We start from the raw sequence: 17,646 nt of genomic DNA, 5'->3' as shown, positions 1-17,646 counted from the left end.
TCTAAGTAGGGCTTCATGATTTTTAGACGTGAGCAGCTCAAGATCCAGTGTTTTTAGTGTATCAGAGCTGCACTGAACTCATTATGGGTTTGGGTTGCTTATAACTTGAATTATTGAAAGCAACATGCGCTAACCATCTTCTCAAACTTATGAACCAAATGTTGACAACAGAGCTTGATGGTCTCATGTTTAAAGGAAAAATTCACTTCCAGAACAAAAATTTACAGATAATTTATTCACCCCCTTGTCATCAAAGATGTTCATGTTTTTTGAGAAAAGAATTCCAAGATTTTTCTCCATTTAGAAGACTTCAATGGGGATCGATGGGTTGAAGGTCCAAATTGCAGTTTAAATGCAGCTTCAAAGGGCTCTACATGATCCCAGCTGAGAAAAAAGGGTCTTGTCTAGTGAAATGATTGGTCATTTTCTTAAAACAATGAAAATGTATATAGTTTTTAACCACAAATGCTTGTCTTGCACCAGTCCGACCTCCTGCATGTCACGCATGACGTAGGCGGAAGTAACGACCCATTGTTTACAAAGTGAACGTGCAAAGAAAGTCAAACTCCCTTTACAAAAAAGTAAAACAATGATGTTGGATGATTTTGAAGTTGGAAGAGAAAATAAAACGTGTTTTTGCACTATACCCTACCTTTTTGGATCGAAGTACACAGATGAAGAATTAACAACGCGTGACCTTTCCAACGTGATTAAGTAAGTCGCGGACGTGCATCGCAGAGCTAGTGCAAGACAAGCCTTTGTGGTTAAAAAGTATATAACTTCTTTTCAGTTTTTAGGAAAATGACCAAATGAAGTTGCACTGAAATTGCAATTTTGACCTTTAACCCATTGATCCCTACTGAAGTCCACTATATGGAATGTTGGAATGTTTTCCTCAAAAAATTAAATTTCTTCACAACTGAAGAAGGAAAGACACAAACATCTTGGATGACATGGAGGTGAGTAAAGTATCAGAAATCAAGAATCATAAATTACAAAATAGCAATTTCTCATTTAATAATAATAATAGCTATTATTATTAGCATAATTATTATTTACAATTAATACAATGTAAAAAGCATTTATATTAATATAAATATATATAATATATTTATATTATTTATATTATATTTATATTATTATTGAACTGTGCAGCACCACCTAACAGGTTCAAATAAATAAATAAATAAATTGCATTTCTCTCAATATTATTTCAGTATAGATTTTTTTTTACAGACATTACTGTAATCCTCAATGGCACGCTCTTGACTACCATTTTTTAATTAATTTGAGTTTAATTTATCCATTTTTAAAAGAAATACTCAATGTAGAAAACATGAAAATACTTTTCTGTGGATTCTTCTGTTGTTGCAGTTACGCTGATGTTTCTTTTATACATTTCTTGTGCTGTAATGCTGAGAACTCAGAAACGAGGTCAAGCAGGATCCAGAAGTAGTCATTTCAAAAATATAGTAACAAAAATACAAGAAACTCTGAAACAGGGAAACAAGAAAACAGAACTCAGAACTCACAGGAGAAAACAGAACTCACCTTAGATTACCACCATAGAGGGATAAGACTTGAAAATGAATGTATAGTTCCCTACTATACAGTAGGCAAAAGAAGAAAAAAACAATATGCCCAAATTCAGAGTATTTATGAAACACTAAGTGAAAAGGAGACCTATTGCTTCACACTGGATTCTAAAGTGCACTCATGGACTCTTGACTGTTGATCCACCTTATTCTTCAATGTGGAATTTCGGACATAATTCGCTATAGGGAAATAACGAGATGAATAACAGCATGCAGTAAATGGTAAAACTGTTTGCACTACAAACCAGGGTGTTCATAATGAAGTTAACACATTAACATAATAAGGCAAGACGCAACAATTTGCAATATCAATCAACAAAACAAGCTGCTTTGTGCAGTTAAAAATAGCTAGATGTGGATAAGACCGGAAGCCAGACCCATATAATTTACAAATGGCCGCACCTACATTTTACAGCTAAAATAATGTGGATACATAATATGCTTTTTTTAATGGTTGTATGTAATCAGTATGTGACTTCTAGACACAGATGCAGACAATCAGAGAATAATGAGGGGAGCAACAGGAAACAGGAACAAGACAGCACTACAAACTAAACTAGATTACAAAACAAGAGCACACACCAGCAATGTTAAACAGGCCTGTGTGAAAGAGACAGTCTGATTAAAACAGCATATCAGTCTTTTACCTTCTCAACGGTGAGGAAATAACGTTTTAAACAAAGCTGCACAAGTCAAGTATGTGGGCCTTGAGTACTAATTTCATGCTTTTGTCAACTCTTAGCATAGCTACAAAACATAGTTTTCAGACAAGAATAGCATTGTCTTGTGAAGACAAAGGCGAGGTGAAACAGAGGGCTGTCTTTTGGAGGAACCTTTTGCTATCATAGCAGAGACTACGTCTCTATCTCTCTCTCTCTCTCTCCTAGCGTGAGTGCCGCCGCATTATGTCCTGCCTTTCTTGACGATTGTCTGAAAGACTATAATTAATCGGAGCAGAAGTGTGGCTGTTGACCTTTTCGCAGGTGATCGTCAGCATGGCTATGTTCGTTAATCGCCGAGCGATCACTCTCCTGACGACGGCAATTACAGATGAGTTGCTAGTGCAAGCAACGGGGGGACAGCCAACGCGGCATGATTCATCCTCACGTACCTTCTTCCACTCTCGCTCTCTTCACACGCAGACACACACACGCACGTAGTATCTCCTTACTACACACAAATCAATCTCATGCTGGCCCTCTGCTGCACATTTTACCTGCGTATTAGCTGCCATTTGTCTGACATTAGAATAATAGTAGGCTGTACCAGGCTTTAGTGATCATCGCCAGAGAACACACAGGTATCATTATACCCCGCCTCCATCAGCCGCACCACTTTGTGCTAGATAGAGACAATGCCAAAGAACATCCTGTTTAGAGCTGGGCTTATAACAATGTAATAACAATGTAATAAACTATAATAGAGTTAAGAAAAACGCTGATAAGGAAAATGTGTATGATTTGAAAATGTATATAATTAAACTACTAATTAGGGTTATTATAACATGTAATGAAAGCAGGGACTGTTAGAAAAGAATCAGACGTGAAAAAAAAAACTAACCAAGAAAATCTCACTAGTAACCTCCTGCATTTCTGTGCATTTAATGTGTAGATTTAATATAAATGCATAAATTATTGGCAAACGTTACATTACTAGAACACAATTTAAAGAGCAGGGGTCAAGAGAGATAATGGGTTTTCGAAAAACATTTTTTTTGCAGTTTGTACCATAGCTATCCTTCAATGTAAACAGTCTGCAAAGTTGTTAATCAGAAAAGTGCATGATAAAGATACTGTTTTTCAAAAAACTCAGAGCCGCCTTAACGAGTGGTTATATTTTCGAATCTTCTGCCTGTTACCGATCTACATCACTAGGTGACACATTAGCAACATACGAACACTCTGACCTGCCCACAAACACTTCCGCTAGTTAGTGTGTTTACATTGTGTCGAGAAGGCGCTGTGCTCCGCGCTGTCAAAGTGAGGTTGTTTTGTTTTCATTGGCGAAAGATGATAATGTGAGAAATCAGTGGTTCAAATTCATTTTTCCACGATACCACAGCGATACAATTCAAACCTTTTGTTGTGAGCTCATCATTTTACCAAGGACTGCTTCTCTAATCTTGGTTTTTATCTTCATTGGCTTTTAATCTTCATTTGGACTAACAAACGTCTCTGAACCACAACCTGTAAGTACGATTGATACGTTGTGTACATTTTCAATTGAGTGCTGAAAATAGCAAGTTGTTTGTGCTAATCTGTGATGTATACCTAATGCAGCTTTAGGTTTCCAGGTAAACCATGATATTACTGTCTTACTGAAATAGTTCTGAGAATTCATAAGAAAATGCTGATTAATGTAGACTGTTGTCGTTCTAATTACTTCGCGTAATAATAAAGAACGTAGACATATTTTGGTTGACAAACTGTGTTGTTTCATCAGTTAGTCACGTTAGCACTCGGCTAATGTAACCACCTTTATTGTTTTAATTTTCTAGCAGCTAAACTTTAGCTGCGGGCATGATTCGCTTGCATAAGTGTTCAAATGTTTTTGTGTCATTATTTTAAGAACGAACTGGAGCACTATATTATTGTTTTGGTGCATGCTTTTCACAACAAAACTCACCCAACTGCTACTCAAAACTAGCCCTAAACTAGCCTAATCGTGTTTCGAGGGGAGGTCCCCCATTAAAAATCATATTCCAGGGTGTAAAATACATGTCTTTTTGTTGGGATTCCCCTGGCAAATTCACATTCCAGGGGCTAAATACGTCGTTATTGGGGTTGCTTCAACCTGCTGACATCAAAAACAACTGCAGACTTCGCTAACTTTCTTGAGTACTCCTCTCTGTACCAGTCACAACAGGCTTGGCCAGCTGACCAATCACAGCAGAGTAGGCTTATGGAAGGGAGGGGTTTACAGACCTTATGCTCAGAACTGATCGAACAAATCATTGAGAGATGACTATGTATAAATGTATATTCTAAGAAAATGACAATGTTATGACCTAGGGGCGGCACAGTGGCTCGGTGGTTAGCACTGTTGTCTCATAGCAAGAAGGTCCCCGGTTTGAAACCCGGCAGGGACAGGAGGCCTTTCTGTTTGGAGTTTGCATGTCCTCCCTGTGTTTGCGTGGGTTTATGCCGGGTACTCCGGTTTCCTCCCATAGCCCAAAGACATGCAGGTTAGGTTAACTGAAGACTCTAAATTGTCCCCGGACGTGTGTGTAAAGACAAGACTTGTGTATGGATCAATTTACAGATTAACTGGTTCTCACCATGAATATAGCCATAAATGCTGAAATGGCCTTAAGAAGGAAATAAACAGACAAACAAACCATATGACCTGCTCTTTAACAAGAATTAAAGGAACAGTTGTTCCAAACCTATGACTTTTTCATCTGAATAAAAAAAAAAAATAGATATGTTGAACATTGTTTCAACTGTTTTTCTGACTGTATATATCATACAGAAGAAATAAAGTCATACAGGTTTGGTGAGACTTGTGTGAGTAAATGATGACAGAATGTTCAATTTTGGGTGAACCATTCCTTTAACAACTAAATGACCATGTAAATAAAGAGAACGGCCCATCTTTGATCGCATGAGGCCTCCCTAAGCTGGATTTCCTAAACTACACAACATAGCATTCAAGCAACTTAAAATTTTCCTGCATTACGTAATAAAGTCTGAATGTACCAGTAGTAAAATTTACATCTGAACGATTGTAAAAGACTAGTGTAATGCACACACAACAACGCATTTACACAGACACACAAAAGAGAGAGAGAGAGAGAAAAAACAATGGTTCCACATGTTCAGAACCTGGCTAATTGAAATGTTTGTATTGCTCCACAATCTCTCTCTCGCTCTCTTTCTCTCCTTGCACAGGCATAATTATTTGCAATTTGCCTAAGACATCCATTTGCTGGGACGCCAAGCATGAAAAAGAGGCAATTTCTGAAAAATGGAAATGCCTGGCGGAGCTGGCGGAGGGGAAATAATGCAGTGCCATCCGCGAGCTGATGGCTGCCATCTGATAAGCGTTACGGGCGCAGGAATATTAATGCCACATCACCGGGACACAAGGTGCACACTTTTATTGAGGGTGTAGACATATTGTGGCTGGAGATGCTAGTAAAGTGTGAGATATGATATTTATTTTGTAATCGAAGGGACAGTCGTACACCGTATAGCCATGCGGTGAGGCCCGAAAGATCACCGGGCAATTGTGTACGGATTGCACGGGTGTCATGTTTTGGGTGACGGTGGATCGCTGAAGAACTGACAGTTCAACAAAAGGATCAACCTACCAGTCAGCGCACATCACCACGTCAAAGCGGCCCTCCAGAGCGGACACGTCGGCCTCATTGTCCCATCTCACCACCCTGAAAGAGGACAGAACCAGGATGATAGCTGCTGTGTCATCAACCCCGTTGCACAATTTATCACTCGCCCCCATAATCCCTCACAAGGCTGCGTCCAGAGACATCTCACACACCTGACACTCGCTCTATTTGCGCCGTTGTCTGGCGGCGATCGTCTTCTCTCTTTTCTTTAAGTGCTAGGGCCGGTTTCCAGGCAAGCAAATCTGATTATTAATTAGCCATTATTAACAGTCAGTAAACAAAAATTACGTCTTGTGGAAATACAATCTCCTCTCTCAGCGGGGGTCTGCGCTGCTTATTCACTGACTTGAGAAAGCGAATCCACCCCCCCTCCCTCAACCAATCACACGCGACCTTCACCCCACTCAAACCGCGCGCTCTGACAGGAAGCCTAATCTCTAAAGAAAACAATCAAAGTAATGCAGGCTAATTATACGTTTACTCTTTCACTTCATCAGCCCAGTGTAAATACACAGGGAGGGGGAAGTGTGCAGAGCAAGAGAGAGGAGAGGAGACGAGAGGGGGAGAGAGTGGTTAGATCACTGAGTGCCAAAATTACTTTTTAGGTGATAATGCATTTGCGTGATGGTGTGCACAGTGGATGAGCTGTGTTTTGGCAAATGTGAGAGAGGGGTGTTAGAGAAAGTGTGTGTGTGTGTTTGAGTTTTCTAGATGAGGGCATTCAATCACCGAGAGTGGCTCATCATCGCTCTGCCTGGATACATCTCGGCGCGTTAGAGAGCGTAGCGCTCGCTCCGCGGGCTGCGGATACCTCGTTACCGGGCCAACTGGGTTCAGGGAGTGACACGGAGCCTTGCAACCTCATTTCTGCCTACTTATTGACACTATTATGTCCCGAACACAAGTGCCGTAAACGCCACTTTACCCAAACACACTTTTCTATACTTCACGGCATGCTCGACTGCGCAGAGCTCAGGCGAATTATAACACTCAAATCTGTATTGACATAAGAGATGGACTTCATATGGCTGTAATGTAAAAGCAATATTAGTGCTTTGGCTTTCATTATCAGAGATGTTGGGAGTGATTACCTGCTGGACACATCGGTAGACAGGAAGAGCCCCTCTCGTCTGTTCCTCTCGATCACACTGCGCACATCTGATGCTCTTTGTCAAGAAATGCAACGCTGTTTCGTGATTAATAAAAGCAGGACAATTAATTCTTTATGAAGACAGATACATCCACTAGCATGTCAAAAGTTTAAACACACCTACTCTTTTCCCATATTTTGTAATAAGAGTGAAAGCATCAAAACTACAAAAATTACACAAATTATAGCCAGATAGATCTGATCCTGACTGCTGATTGGTCAACACTGATATGCACTCTGGACAATATTTCAACCAACCTGAGGTGCATCCTAGGATGCTTTACAAACAGACACTTGGTGGCTGCTATTTCTTCACTATTCCATCTAACTAATCATAAATAAATATTATTAGGTTTTTTTTTCCTCAAGTGAAGGAAAAGCTGCTTAAATATAAACAAATAAATAATTTAAAAAATTGACAAAAAATTGCATCCCATGTGAGAATCTTTGCCTTTGCATACGTTTTGTATAATAATAATAATAATAATAATAATAATGATAATAATAATAATAATAATATGTGAATAAATTAAAGAACAAATAAATAATATTGGAGGGGGGTGGGGGGATTCAAGTGAAGAAAAATCTGCTTAAATACACAAATAAATAATTTAAAAATTTGGAAGATTTTACACAAAAAAAATTGCATCCCATGTGAGAATCTTTGCCTTTGCATACAATAATAATAATAATAATAATAATAATAATAATTATAAATGAATGAATGAATGAATGAATTAATAATATTTTTTTCAAGTGAAGGAAAAGCACCTTAAATATACAAATAAATAATTTAACATTTTGGAAAATTTTAGAAAAAAAAAAATTGCATTCCATGTGAGAATTAGCATACAATTTTTTATAACAACAACAACAACAACAAAACAATAATAATAATAACAATAATAATAATAATAATAATAATGAATGAATGAATAATATTAGGTTGTGAAGTGAAGGAAAAGCACTCTAAATAAACAAATAAATAATTTTAAATTTTGGAAAATTTTAGAAAAAAGTTTGCATCCCATGTGAAAATCTTTGCCTTTGCATACAATTTTTATAATAATAATAATAAAGAAAGAAAGAAAAAGAAAGAAAGAAAGAAAGAAAGAAAGAAAGAAAGACAGACAGACAGACAGACAGACAGACAGACAGACAGATATTACTTTCATAAATTTACCATACATTCATAAATTTATATATAAGTTTGTCTGGTATTGTATTTATGTTCTTTTGTGAACATAAAATAAGGAATACTACAACAAATTGATCAAGATGCAGAATACAGTAAAATACATGAAAACGTATGAGAGTTGTAGGTGAGACACAGTTTTTCTTGATCCCTCTGATCAAGAGCCTATTACACCGAGCTGATTTCCTGTTTAACCATGTTACAGAACTCTATTATGTCAGACTTTTTCATATGACCTCAACCCACAGAGTCCGTTTGCTTCAGTAAGAGCCGTCTATCTCCACACCTCATCCTCAGATTACCACTGAGCTCAAAACCAACTCATGCAAAGCATCACCATAGGTAATCAATAGGGAGGCTTTTAACCTGCGGCCATCTCCTCAGATGGGCCTCCACCCATTGTGGTTATACCGCGGGATTGATGTCAGCGCATCTATGAATAGACCCTTCGACAGTTTTAAACTAATTCAATTACGATTTCTCGCTTTTTCTGCCCCGCTTTCTCTCTTGCTTCATGGAAAACAACCGTAGCAAATCCAATCTATAGCGCAGGGATGGAGGGCAAATCCCTCGACGAAAGAGGGGAGGGGGCTGGGTCCGCACATTACACTGGTGAGATCCACTGCTAAGGAGAGAGAGTGGAAAGCTTACAGTGTAATCCCATCAGGAAAAGACCACTGGGGGAGAGGTCAGCATTGGAGTCTCGCTCATTCTATTTTAACAATGCCCCGAGACACAATTCTGACCAAAAATTGACTTCCTGTGTAACACCTGTGCATATATTGTTACCAAGTTTCAGGACTGCTGCTTAATAGAGTTTGTAAAGCTCCAAAGAGCAGCAGATATTAAAGAACATAAACGGTGTGTGAGAAGTGAAAATTAGCTGTTAACAGTAGGGTCTCTTGATTACACATCCACGGCTTTAATATGAGCTCAGCCAGTCTTTCAAACACGCAGACTGAGATCAGCACTGAGTCATGAACCCACTCAGCACTTTATGATACACTTTATTCATTCCTAGTTGTGCCTGATTTTTTGATGAAGAATGCAAAGAGTGTGTGTGTTCATGTAGTAACATGGGTCGTATTTGGTATAGGAAGTATATTTGGAGTAACATCTAATTGTCCAGCAATAACACAAGGACTCACACCTAACGCCATGAATCGGAGTACTGCATATAGACATATACTATACAGCAGGGGTCTCAAACAACACTAGTGAGGTTGTGTTCTCCAGTGTGGGCCTTACAAACCAAAATATGAACTTTGCACTACACAAAGGATGCAGTTACTGCAGTTTACATCTTGCTGATTAGGCAGATTGAAGAGCCAATTTGGCTCTGATGTAGAAGAAAAGAAATTGAAATGTTCATAAATGTAAAGAGAACCCCAGGTATTAATACTTGTGAGGCTTAATATAACGTAAATTATGTCTCTTACTGAAATATGCAGTAGAAGACCCATGAAAGATTTACATTATTTTAAAAAATCCACATTGTTTTATACATATTTTGGACTATGAGGAGCACCATTATTTCAATGATGTCAAATGTTTGCACTCTACTGGCGCTACCTGTTGCTATTGTACCACAACACAACTCATAAAATAAAATAATTATACAATGCCAAATTGTGCAGCTTTTGGTTGTATTTTTCAGTTGAAGGGCAACAAGAGAAGCGCTGCAAGTCCTCACTGCTTTCCTAGCGATAAGCAGCGGAGAAAACAACGGGATTATGCCTGTAGACAAATAACACTTCCTAAAGACTCACATCTTTGTTCTCTCCACTTTAGCCCTGATGCCTGAGGCTTTTAGCAGACCACAGCTACTGAAAGAGCTTACAAATGGCAGAGACAAGAAATGCTAGATGCCATCCTGGCAGGATGTAATCATGCTGACGCTTGTTATGATGCCGCAGCCACAAAAGGAGTTTCTCAGCACGGATTTCACTCAATATCCAGGGGTGTGTAGACTCCTCGTTGAGGAAAATCAATGGTATGGCATTTGATTCAAGTCTACGCTTATATCCAACGCCATCTACAAGCTCTTTCAGTAGCTGTGGTCATTGTATCTGTATTTTACAAACCACAGAGTGCTACCACTACATGTCAGAAATAACTGCACATCCCATAGTCCGAAATATGTGATGGTGATTTTTAAATAACGTAAATCTTTCATGGGTTTTCTACTACATATTTGATTAAGAGACATCACTTATGTTATATTAAGCCATACAAGTCTTAATACCCTTAACACCCTTAATATTGCAAAAAATTACAAAATTACAAATCATGGCCAGTTTAACCAGAGTTTCTGTAACCTTAAGAGTCCAATTGTTTGGTGCTTTAAGAACAACCGTCTATCATTATCACTGCGTACACAAAGCATGGCAAGATTTAATCAGCGAAAAAGAATAGTGGGCGAAACCGGAAGTAAATGATAGGGACTATCAACACTAAGAACGATTGTGTCCAAACACAAAACTACTGCAGCAAACACGACAGAAAACCTCAATATTCACCTTAAAGATTCTGTTTCCATAAAAATGACTACAAAGAGCTTCACAAAGCCAACATCCATGAAAGATCTGCAATTGATAAACCTTTAATTACAGACACCAATGCTAAAATGCAAAAAACATGGTGTTAAAGAAGTTCACGTTCAGAATAAAAATTTCCTGATAATGTACTCACCCCCATGTCATCCAAGATGTTCATGTCTTTCTTTCTTCAGTTGTAAAGAAATTAGTTTTTTTTTGAGGAAAACATTCCAGAATTTTTCTCATTTTAATGGACTTGCATGGTGGCCAACAGGTTGAAGAGAAACGATCTGTAATTTCCTTTTAAAAAAGGAATATTTATATACTTTTTAACCACAAATGCTCGTCTTGCACTAGCACCGCGATGTGAACGTGTGACTTCACGCATTACATAATCACATTGGAAAGGTTACATGTGGTTAGTTCTTTATCTGTCTACTTCGGTTCAAAAAGGTAGGGTAGGGCGAAAAACTCCATTTCTTTTTTATAAAGGGCATTTGACTTTCTTTGCACATTCGCTTTGTAAACACTTTGTAAACACCCTTATTCCTCGGTTGGGATCATGTAGAACCCTTTCAAGCTGCATTGAAACTGCAGTTTGGACCTTCAAACCACTGACCACCATAGACGTCCACTATATGGAGAAAAATCCTGGAAGAAAGACATGACCATTTTGGATGATGTGAGGGTAAGTAAATTATAACGAAATTTTTATTCTGGAAGTCAACTTCTCCTTTAAGACCATGAAACCTGAACAGCTGGAGCAGCAAGATGAACTTTAATATCTGCTCTGGTCATCTCCACCACCTGACTCGGAAAATGTTTGGATAAGAAGAGGGGTAAGTAGCAGATTCTCTCCTTCAACATCTCTGAAACAACTGGCAGATATTCTGATAGACAACATTCTACTGGAGATTGTTTAACAATACATAAAAAGCTACATAGTTTAGTTTTTATTAATTAAACAAAGGTCAAACCTAAATGCTGAAGGCAGAAATTGCTTTACAGACCAGGTTTGATAGTAGTTTTAAAGGAGAAGTCCACTTCCAAAACAAAGATTCACATATAATTTACTAACCCTTTTGCCATCCAAGATGTTCATATCTTTCTTTCTTCAGTTGTAAAGAAATTATGTTTTTTGAAGAAAACATTTCAGCATTTTTCTCCATATAATGGACTGATATGGTGCCCCGATTTTGAACTTACAAAAAAGCAGTTTAAATGGGGCTTCAAACGATCCCAAATGCGGTTTAAATGATCCCAGCCGAGAAAGAAGGGTCTTATCTAGCGTAACGATTGGTTACTTTCATAAAAATAATACAATTTATATACTTTTTAATGTCAGATGCTCGTCTTGTCTTACTCCACCTGGAATGTTTTTTTCCAGTTCATGACAGTTAGGGTATGTCGAAAAACTCGACAAAAACTCGTTTTTTTCTCCCTCAACTTCAAAATCGTCCTATATCGCTGTTTTACCTTTCTTGTTAAGGGTGTTTGATCATCTTTGCATGTTCACTGTGCAAAGACTGGGTCGGTACTTCTGCAGCAATGTCGGATGATTTTGAAATGATTTTTGAAGCTGAGGGAGAAAATACGATTGGAATTTTTCGACATACCCTAACTGTCTTGAGAGTTCAGGGAGAGCAAGGCAAGACGAGCGTTTGAGATTAAAAAGTATTTAAATTGTATTTTTTAATGAAAATAACTGATTGTTTCACTAGATACAACCCTTCTTCCTCACCTGGGATTGTTTACAACCGCATTTGCGTTTGAAGCCGCATTTAATATTGGGGGCACCATAGCAGTCCATTATATGGAAAAAAAAAATGCTGAAATGTTTTTATCAAAAAACAATTTCTTTACAGCTGAAGAAAGAAAGACATAAACATCTTGGATGACAAGGGAGTGAGTACATTATATGTGAAACTTTGCTTTGGAAGTGGACTTCTCCTTTAACCCTTTAAAACACAGTACAAGAAAGGAACACTGATTAAAAAAAACCCTTCTGTACAGTATATATACAACTGTAGATATGTTTACATTGACAGTTTGAAGCAATCCTATGACTAGCATGCTAATATTAATGTTTCAACTCTGTTGATCCCTCCGTTTCTTTCCTCTAAAACAAAGGAAGAAAACACCATATTGTATATGGTTCTCCCAAGGCAGCTTGTCCTTTCCTGGCCTCGTCCGATCATCAGATCATCTCTTGGCGTTCTATTATGGCAGAAACATCTCTGAAACAAAGCACTGCCAATTAATGCTCTATCAGCCTGCTGCCAGTCTTTTCACACTCTATTACAGGAAGCAGTTTAGAGAATGTTTTGAGTACGTCTTGCTCTGCTTCCTTTCCCTCCATTTTCTTTTAAACAAATCTGTTCTCAATGAGGAATTGTGTTAATTTCATGCCACGGCCATTGTTCTTTGAGTCTTGATATTCAATAAAAGCTCATTGTAGTGGCAGCGCCGGCTGTTGTACTAACGAATGTGGGCACGGTAATTTTGCGGCGTTTTGCTGTCACGTCTGTCGTCTCCGTTTTTTCCTGCCTTTGTGAGCCAAACGACGTGGCTAATCTGAGTGATTGCGGTGGGAAGACGAGAGATGGAGAGCAGGAATAAGAAAAAGCAAAGAAAGGGAATGAAGAAAGAAGGTTCGAGCTGTGCCCTGTCACCTGTTTAAGCTTCATCTGTGCTCCTGGCAAAAGAGAAAGTCAATAGAGGAATGGAAGAGGGGGGGAGAGGGTGAGAGACAAGGAGCAGGTGAGTCAACACACACAGCGGTAGCCTTCAATGACATGAATATGTATTAAACATGCTAAATGCAGGTTTCGGGTGTCAGCTGGATGATTTGCCTCACATTCAGATATGTCGAGGGGGGTGTGCGAGCGTGTGTGTGTGTATTCTTTGACAGAGCGCACGTTAAGAATGGATGACTGAATGTGTGTGTGTGTGTGTGTGTGTGTGTGAGGTGGAAGTGAGAGGAACATCTGAGGTAAATAGGGGTTAAATAGACAGCAAGGTTTTCTTTTCTGTGCTAAGCTCTCAAACACAGTCTAAACTGAGAGCATACACACCAAACACATGGCTGTCAGCACTCCTACTGAACAAAGTGATGTTTGGAATGGTTTGGAAACACATGAACACACAACCTCTGTTCCAAAACCAAGTGAGCTGCCTCTGTAGGGAACACTTGTTTAAGGTTGTTCCAAAAGGTAGGCAACCTGCTGATCCTTAGCTGGTTTAAGATGGCCTTTGCTAGTTTTAAGTTGATAAGTGTCCAAAACCCCTCTAAAACCAGTCCACAAACCAGATCTTAGTCTGGTTAATGGGATAGTTCATCTAAAAATGAAAATTCTATCATTATTTACTCACCCTCATGTTGTTCCAGACCTGTAGGACCTTCGTTCATCTTCAGAACACAAATTAAGACATTTTTGATGAAATTCGAGAGCTTTCTGACCCTGCATAGACAGCGTAGTACACATTTACTCTCATAAATGCACGTTGAAGACAGACATGAAAAAAAGATCTGTTAAAGTTATTTGTTTTCAAACATTATTCCCATTGCTTCACAAAAGGTTGAACCACTGATTTCACACTGACTATTTTATCAATGTCCTTACTACCTTTCTGGGCCTTGAACATGTCTGTTACATTGCTGTCTATGCAGGGTCAAAATATCTTAATTTGTGTTACAAAGATGAATGAACCCAGTAGGTACACAATGCCATAAGATGTTGATGGTTAAATTTCGGTGGCGATGTTGGGTGACCAAAATTCAATGTCAGTTCAACATCTAATGTCAAGGTTTATTTTGATGTCTAATACAGACGTCAACTGAAGTTGATATTTTGTTGTTTTTAGGTTGTGTAACCAAAACCCAATGTTAATTCAATGTCAAATTGACGTGAAATACTGACGTCAACCCAATTTACATTCTCAACCAAAATGCAACATCTATCCGATGTTGGAGTCCAACGTCAACCAGACGTTATATTGAAGTCAGGTTGAATTGAAGTTATATTTAATTACAACATCAGGGTAATTCATGACAGAATTTTCATTTTGGGTGAACTGTCCCTTTAAGATCATTCTATTAAAGGAAAAGTCCACTTCCAGAACAAAAAATTACAGATAATTTACTCACCCCCATGTCATCCAAGATGTTCATGTCTTTCTTTCTTCAGTTGATAAGAAATTATGTTTCGAGGAAAACATTCCCAAATATTTCTCCATAGAGTCGACTTCAATGGTGCCCCTAAGTTTGAACTTCTAAAATACAGTTTAAATGTAGCTTCAAATGGCTCTAAATGATCCCAGCAGAGGAAGAAGGGTCTCATCTAGCAAAACGATCGGTCATTTTCAAAACAAATTGACAATTTATGTACTTTTTAACCTTAAACGCTCGTCTTGTCTAAGTCAGCGTGAACTCTGTTTTTTTCCCGGTTCAATACGGTCAACACAGTTAGGGTGTGTCAAAAAACTTCAAATTCACTGCAGAAGTACTGACCCAGTGTTTACAAAGTGAACATGCAGAGAAGATCAAACACCCTTTACAAAAAAAAAAAAGGTAAAACAGCGATGTAGATTTTGGCGTTGAAGAAGAAAATGAGATGGGAGTTTTTAACATACAACAACTGTATTGACCAGAATTACAAAGACTACACATGCACATCACAGAGATGAGACAAGACAAGTATTTGAGGTTAAAAAGTAAATAAATTGTCAATTTGTTTCAAAAATCGGTTCGTTTCGCTAGATAAGACCCTTCTTGTCTGGGATCGGTTAGGGCCATTTAAAGCTGCATTTAAACTGCATTTTGTGGAAAATTTGGGAATGTTTTCATCAAGAAACATAATTTCTTATCGACTGAAGAAAGAAAGACATGACCATCTTGGATGACAAGGGGGTGAGTAAATTATCTGTACATTTTTGTTCTGGAAGTGGACTTCTCCTTTGAGCTGAATTGGTGCTTAAGAAACATTTCTTATTACAAGTTGATTATTATCAAACAGTAGATATTGTACATAACTGTTAAAAGCAATATTTAAAAAATTACTATTTTACACAAAATTTGTGTATTCTATTCTAAGTTGTTTTAGGTCAGTCACTTATGAGGTTCCATCTCAGTTCAGATGCTGCCTTAAAAGGCAGCTGCCTATGTAGGGAGTGGGCAGCTCAATACATTTTGGAACAGAGCCACATATGGGTCCGTAATGCAAGGATACTTTGAATTGCCTTCTCGTTCCCATCAGATAGCAGCACTTCCTTCACATCAGCACAAACCGCAATCTGCAAGAAGGGAGAAAACATGATGAAAAATAAACAAACAAATAAATAAATAAAACAAAAGCAAGACATCCTCAGCACACAGTTTGCAAGCAGTCGTATCTGAAGAGCGCTGATTTTTAAAGCCCTACTCCAAAACGACCACCCCTCTCTCTTTCTTCCCTGCTCCCTCTCATCCATCGCTGTCTGTCTCGGCTGTTTTTTCATTTTACGTCTGCATTATTTTAATCATTCAATCAAATCAGTCAATACTTTTATCATTCCCGGTGGCTGGGAGCCCTCTATCTTGCTATCACTCTGTTGGGTAATTGCATTGTGACAGGGGATGATGGTGAGCGCCGAGCCTTTCATTTGCAGTGTGGCGTTTATCAGGCGGGGCCATCGCGCTCTGCTGTCACTCCTTACTCGGTTCGCGAGGCCTGCCTGATGCCCTTCATATAACTTTGTACTGCGAAGCTTCTGCCTTTGTGCTGCTCCACTGTCAGCTCTTTCTGTCCTCTTTTTATACAGTCTTTTCATTCAAGTAGTCATCTTTATCAGAGGCACCATGTAACAGTTGTTTGGAGAGGCGCAGTGGGCAGGGAGCGTGTGCGTTTGTAAAAGTGCTTGCAAGGTTTTATATTTGTGCTTTTGAATAATGCCATTTCACATTTCGAACACAGGAAGCAAAAACAACTTTGACACACCTGCCTATGCAGAGTGAATTTTAAAAATGTAATGTTTGATGTTATTTCAATATTTCTTAGCAGACATTAAACTGTATTTTAATGAGTATTTTTATTTGTTTATTTTTTACTGTCCTTATGAGAATGAGCATATTTAACAGTTTAGCAATGGGATCATTCTTAAAGGATTGGTTAACTTGCAGAATACAAATTTCCTGATAATTTACTTACCCCATGTCTTTCTTTCGTCATTCGAAAATTATTTTTTTTGAGGAAAATATTCCAGGATTTTTCTCCAAATAGTGGAATTCAATGAGGACCAACAGGTTTAAGCTCCAGATTGTAGTTTCAAGGCAGCTTCAAAGGGCTCTACACGATCCCAGCTTATCCCGGGTCTTATCTAGCGAAACTATTGGCCTTTTTTTTTTTTTTAATGAAAACTGATGTACTTTTTAAACACACATGCTTATCTTGCACTAGCCTGACTTCACGCATTATGTAGTCATGTTGGAAAGGTCACGTGACGTAAACTGAAGTGTTTACAGTGTTTACAAAGCGAATGTGCAAAGAAAGTCAAACGGAAGTTGGAGGAGAAAATGAGATGGGGTTTTTCACCGTACCCTACCTTTTTGAACCAAAGTACACAAATGAAAAACCAACCGCGCATGACCTTTCCAACGTGACTACGTGAAGAAGGGCATGGAATCACGTAGAGCCCTTTGGAGTTGCACTGAAACTGCAATTTGGACCTTCGACTCGTTGATCCTGATTGAAGACCACTATACGGAGAAAAATCATAGAACGTTTTCCTCAAAAACCTTAATTTATTTTCAAATGAACAAAGAAAGAAATTAACATATTGGATGA

The 17,646-nt window shown here is 38.3% G+C and overlaps 1 protein-coding gene across 1 annotated transcript in view; it reads right to left on the bottom strand.

Annotated features, from left to right (window-relative positions):
- Window positions 1-17,646, bottom strand: part of camkmt (calmodulin-lysine N-methyltransferase) — a 136,343-nt gene that overhangs the window by 19,997 nt on the left and 98,700 nt on the right. The window contains exons 6-8 of the mRNA XM_051126799.1: window positions 16,054-16,117; window positions 7,035-7,101; window positions 5,908-5,982 (exon numbers count right to left, since the gene is read on the bottom strand). Of these exons, the coding sequence (XP_050982756.1) occupies window positions 5,908-5,982; window positions 7,035-7,101; window positions 16,054-16,117 (206 nt within the window). The remainder of the gene's footprint in view (window positions 1-5,907; window positions 5,983-7,034; window positions 7,102-16,053; window positions 16,118-17,646) is intronic.

Source organism: Labeo rohita, chromosome 13, assembly GCF_022985175.1.
Source record: "Labeo rohita strain BAU-BD-2019 chromosome 13, IGBB_LRoh.1.0, whole genome shotgun sequence".
Taxonomy (NCBI): Eukaryota; Metazoa; Chordata; class Actinopteri; order Cypriniformes; family Cyprinidae; genus Labeo; species Labeo rohita.
The sequence above is the reverse complement of the archived record's forward strand: the minus strand, read 5'-3'. Positions and strand labels throughout refer to the sequence as shown.